This window comes from Penaeus monodon, chromosome 2 (assembly GCF_015228065.2).
Source record: "Penaeus monodon isolate SGIC_2016 chromosome 2, NSTDA_Pmon_1, whole genome shotgun sequence".
NCBI classification, from domain to species: Eukaryota; Metazoa; Arthropoda; class Malacostraca; order Decapoda; family Penaeidae; genus Penaeus; species Penaeus monodon.
The window spans coordinates 32142928-32147927 of record NC_051387.1 but is presented as its reverse complement, the minus strand read 5'-3'; the positions used below and the strand labels follow the sequence as shown (position 1 = coordinate 32147927).

General features: G+C 44.3%; 1 protein-coding gene across 1 annotated transcript in view; it reads left to right on the top strand.

Annotated features, from left to right (window-relative positions):
- The window catches only part of LOC119578686, a gene marked incomplete in the record, with an annotated part of 96196 nt that overhangs the window by 16545 nt on the left and 74651 nt on the right, over positions 1 to 5000 (top strand). The window contains 1 exon segment of the mRNA XM_037926263.1: positions 4404 to 5000. This exon segment is cut by the window's right edge and continues 119 nt beyond it. Within this exon segment, the coding sequence (XP_037782191.1) occupies positions 4435 to 5000 (566 nt within the window).

Below are 5000 nucleotides of genomic sequence, written 5' to 3'. Positions count from 1 at the left end.
AAAACTTATGAGAATAAGAGAGATAGTAGATAAAGTTAACTGAGAGATGAGAGAGAATGCTACTCTCGGTGTACAACACGAATTATCAAGCAGGAGGGTAGAGTGGGTAGGAGGAGAGTGAGTATATTATTCGAGGGATGAGTGAGATGGAGCTGACAATCCAAAGAAAATGATATGCGAAGAGAGAGAGCTAAGAAGAAAACATGTATGGTGGGTACAGGCGCTGATCCTGATATAAGAGGTTAGAGAAACATAAATGAGCTATCTTATCTTTATTAGAGAGAGAACCGAATTAGAAGATTATATGAAGTCTATAGTCACTCTACTGTAGACAAGAATACTTTATGAAGTCTCAAAAGGAATAGAAAAAAGAACAGAAAATGAATGTATTTATATGAAGGAGGGATACTGGATAATATACGATGACTGAAGAGAGCTAGTTTACCGATCGAGGAGGAGGAATAACACATGACGAAAATCCCCACTATAAACAATAAAAACCAAGAAAAAAGAACATGAGGTCTAGGGGGAATTATTGTTCGAATCCATGAATGAGAGATATATAGGATACAGAGTTCTTAATAGAGGAGAGGCCTATAGAGATGTATAGATATTCTTATCAGTCGAATGGAGCATATGATAGGTAGATAGATGATATAGAGAGTTGAGTGATCACATTCATCAACATAGATAAGTGTAATGCGCTCATTATTAGTGCTCTGTTCGGTAGTCGTCTTGGCAAAATTTAGGTTGGTGTGTCGTCTTCTACCTTGAATTACTTTATATATTTCTATGTAAAACTAAAAATACTTCTTATTCCTCTATTGTACAACGTCCTTTTGCTGGACAAATCGTAGTTCCTTTGATCTTGGATCAGTTATCTACTCTCAGATCTTAGGGGGGATTATATTCGATTATTCTTCACGATATTAATTTGATGGAGCTCTATATCATTACGAGAATTGAGGAATGGGCGCAGTTGATACAATCTAGTAGTAGTATAAGGAATAAATTAATATATGTTGACTCACTGTTATCGCTTGATGTTTCTACGATGATTCATTGCTTTTGGGGTCTCTAGATGAGACTTTGAGCATACTAACTTAGCGTAATTAGATATAGAGTAGTCGCTAGTCAACTTTATGGAATCTGTCGATTACTGAGATATGATATAGCCACATTATTTACGACTATTTCTCGAGAGCTCGTTCATGAAATCGACACGTGAAGCAGCAAGAGCTCTAATCTGAACGCTCATATCTATCAACTATTCATCTACTTTTTCACTTTTTTCTCTGAGCGTAATTCTGAACCTTAATCTCTTTCTTCTCCATAATTAGAGAGCTTCTCATTATCGCTTACTATTCGTATATCCATTTTTTATAAGCAGCCTAGTACCTCTGATACATAGCATATTCTAGATAGATCCTCAGAGGATATTCGTCATCTATTGCTCATGAATTACAACTTATATCATCTATCTCAGATAAATATACTCTATTGTATTACTATTTAATATAGAGACTGCCGCTTATCCTCTCGTAATATAGAGTTAATAACCTGATGGTAGTCTGGATAGCAACGCATGATTTTCCTGCTGATCTTCTTCTTTGTGTTCTCTATTTTCATGTTTAGATCTTCAGAATTATCTTCTCTGTCACAGAGAAACTACTCTATCATTTCTTCGTTTCTATCTAATTTGAATGTTATCACTTTAGGGCTCGATGTTATTCTTTCTATGCTAGTCCCATTTTTTCCTCATAGGACATGGAAACACCACACCCCCGAATCCCAATAAATTCTCTATCTCCCGGATAAATGCCATTCTCCGTTCCATATCACTATATCATCCTGTAGATAATATTAATGAAATGATACACTTCCTCATTATCACTGTATATGTGAGTTGCTCTGAAACTTCTGTGAGTCCTTCAAAGAACATTCAATACCACCTCACTATATAATACTTCATTAGTATAACTTTTCTCTGCCCAGGCTCGATCATATTGCATTGCATCTCTTCATTGTTCCTCTACTTATAATAACTTTCTCTACTCCTCTACAATATAATCCATATCATCTCTATATACCCCTCTTTCTCTTTATTGTATAGTTCTCTGCATGTATTTTTCATGTTATTTATGGCTTCTAGATAGGTTATTTTTTTCTAGTTTTTTCTCTTAATTATGCATAGCCTCTTTCAAGAGAGGAGTGTTTCTCTCATCTCTATACATATTCTTATCTTAAATATCTACTCTTCGCTATTCGTTTCTCCTCCTTCTCTGTCCCTTTTACTCCCCCCTCCCCTCAGTTAAATATTAAAATCATAAAAGGAAGAATATCTGATGTGGAATAGGCGTACGGGGGGGGCGGTGAGCGGGGTCCGAGACAGTCGAAGAATGGAAGATTCACAAGTCGCTTGTACGAAGTCGGTGGTGGCGGAGGCTGCGGGGGGCCGGGTCTCCCGGAGACGAGGATCGAGTTGACTCTATATGAACAAGCGGCGGTGTCCTCGGGCTTCCATTTTGGAATTGTAGCAGGGTGAAGAAAAAAAAGGGGAAAGGGAAGAAAGAGAGGGGAAAAAAAGGGGGGGGTTTTGGGGGGGGAAAGAAAAAAAAAAAAGGGGAAGAGAAAAAAAAAAAAAAAAAAGGGAAAGGGAGGGGGAAAAAGGGGGGGGAAAAAGAAAAATTTAAAAAAAAAAAAGAAAAAAGGGGGGGGGGAAAAGGGGAAAAAAAAAAAAAAAAAAAAAAAAAAGGGGGGGGGGGAAAAAAAAGGGGGGGGGAAAAAAAAAAAAAGGGGGGGGAAAGGCGAGGGGGGGGGAGGGGAAAAAAATCATAAAGGAAAATAAGGGGAAAAACCCGGGGAAAGTCGGGTCCCAAAGCGGGGTCGAGGGCTCTATACAGGCGGGTTTTTCCTTTTGGTTTGGAGTGGGGGAAAAAAACCCCCGGGGGGTCAGTCTGGGCATTTTACGGGTGATTGGGGCTGCGGGGAGGGGGCTGTTTTTTTTTGGGTGGGGGGGGGCGGGGGGGAGGGGCTGGGAAGGCGTGAAGGTGAAGGAGGACGAGGAGGAAGGGTCATCAGAGGAGGGCATAAGGCCAACCTATCGAGCGGCGGGAGAGAAGTATGGCCGGATGGAGGATTCATGCTGAGCAAAGAGTAAGCGATACAGCGAACGGAAGAGTAGGGAACCTCGAATACGCCAAGGGCTTTATTCCTTCTTAGGCGAAAGAGCTCTCGGCATTTGCGTTGTTGTTCTAGTTCTTCGCTCCGGCGTTTTTGCTTACGGGTCGTGCAGGTGAAGAGAAAGAGGGGGGGGGCCGAAGAAATACAGGGGGGGAAAGTACGGCTGAATCTTGAGGCTGTGTGCGCCCCGGGGGGGGGTGTGGGGGGGCGGTGAAGGGCCGAGACCCCGGGAAGGGGTGTTTCGTGAGCTTTGCCCATTCGGAGGTGCGCGAGTGACGGGTCCGAATATTACTTGCATAGAAAAAGATGGTATTTGGGGAGAGGAAAGAATGCAGATATAATAGGTAAGAGTTTCACTTTATACGGCTTTGAAAAAAAGGAAATGTTTATACATACCATGAATATTTACTGAAGGCAGTGGTGATATTTGTGTTAGGACAGGTACACGCACTGGAAATGCAGATTAAACCATGGCTGTTTCGCCCGCCGCCGGCCAATTCTCATTGCGCGATTCCAGTGCCTTTGGGGCACGATTCTTTATTATCACATATTTTGCACGGTAAGATACCTTTTAAGAATTCTCGATTCCCAAAGCAGTGTGCACATCTGCCAGGGTCGTCACTTTAAGGCGGCCCGTGTTGCCATGGGCGTTAAGCTGATTTCTTCCCTGTCATTATTAGTATTAACGACGTTTACACAACCATATCTTATCAGCTGCTAATTCGGACCGTGTGCACGGCGTTCACACGGGCGATCTCGTTGAGTGACCTGCCGCGGTGTTCGGCAAGACTTTCATGCTATGATTCTCGACGCGGGGAGGCCAAGGGAAGGCTGGGATGAAGATTGAACCTCTGCACGTGGCGAGTTGATCTTTATTGACACTTTAATTAAGTTAGTGAGGGGGTGGCGGCTGTGGTTGTTTCGGCCATGCTTCTTTTGTTACACGCTTCCGCAGTCTTGTGCTATAGCTGCAGCGCCTAGTGTTTTGTAGACAATATTTGGGATAGTTGCATGTCCGGGATTCTGAAACAAGTTTGTTAATCGAAAATGTGCATTGAGTCAGAGACAAACAACCAGCAAATATAGACTTCTGAATAAAGTTACATACAAACGTGTATATATATATACACATGTTTATGTAAGGAGATAGGTCTGTTGTATAGAATTGCTTAATTTAGCAGCGCATGCAAAAAAATTACAAGCGTTTCTATTCTTTTCAGATAATGTTACTGGGGTAAAGATCATCTCAGCATGGTATGGTGCAAGTGCGGCTGGGCGTTGGCGTGGGTGTCCTTATCGGCGGTGGCATGGGTCGCCTCGCCCCAGGAGACGGCTGTGGAAAGGCCTGCGGTATCCTGGACCGGCACCAGGCACCAAGGACGCCGCCAAGATTCCCCAGTCCGGCCGGCCTCTTCCACCAGGAGGTCCTGGTGGGGGGAAACTGCTCCTTCCGACCGAACGCTGGCAGAGCGGACGTCCTGGGACAGAGTGTCCGCCCGTGAGTATAGTGGGCACGTTGCGCCAGTGCCAAGGAGGCGGGAGGAAGATAACGCGCGGCATCACGCACGACAGAGTGCGCGCCAAACCGCCTATCGTCAGCAGGAAACGTCGAGCGACGTGCACCAACGCGCACGAGACTCCCATGGGTCGCAGGCGGCACAAGCCAGGTCGCCGCACACACCAGCTGCCTCAGAGGAGAGCACAGCACGGTCCTCTGGCTCGCAGAACCGCCATGGCATAAGTGGGTATCAGTACAGCGCCTCCGGACGTCCCAGAGAAAACCAGAGCGTGCATCCGCGCACGCACTCCAGCTCTCG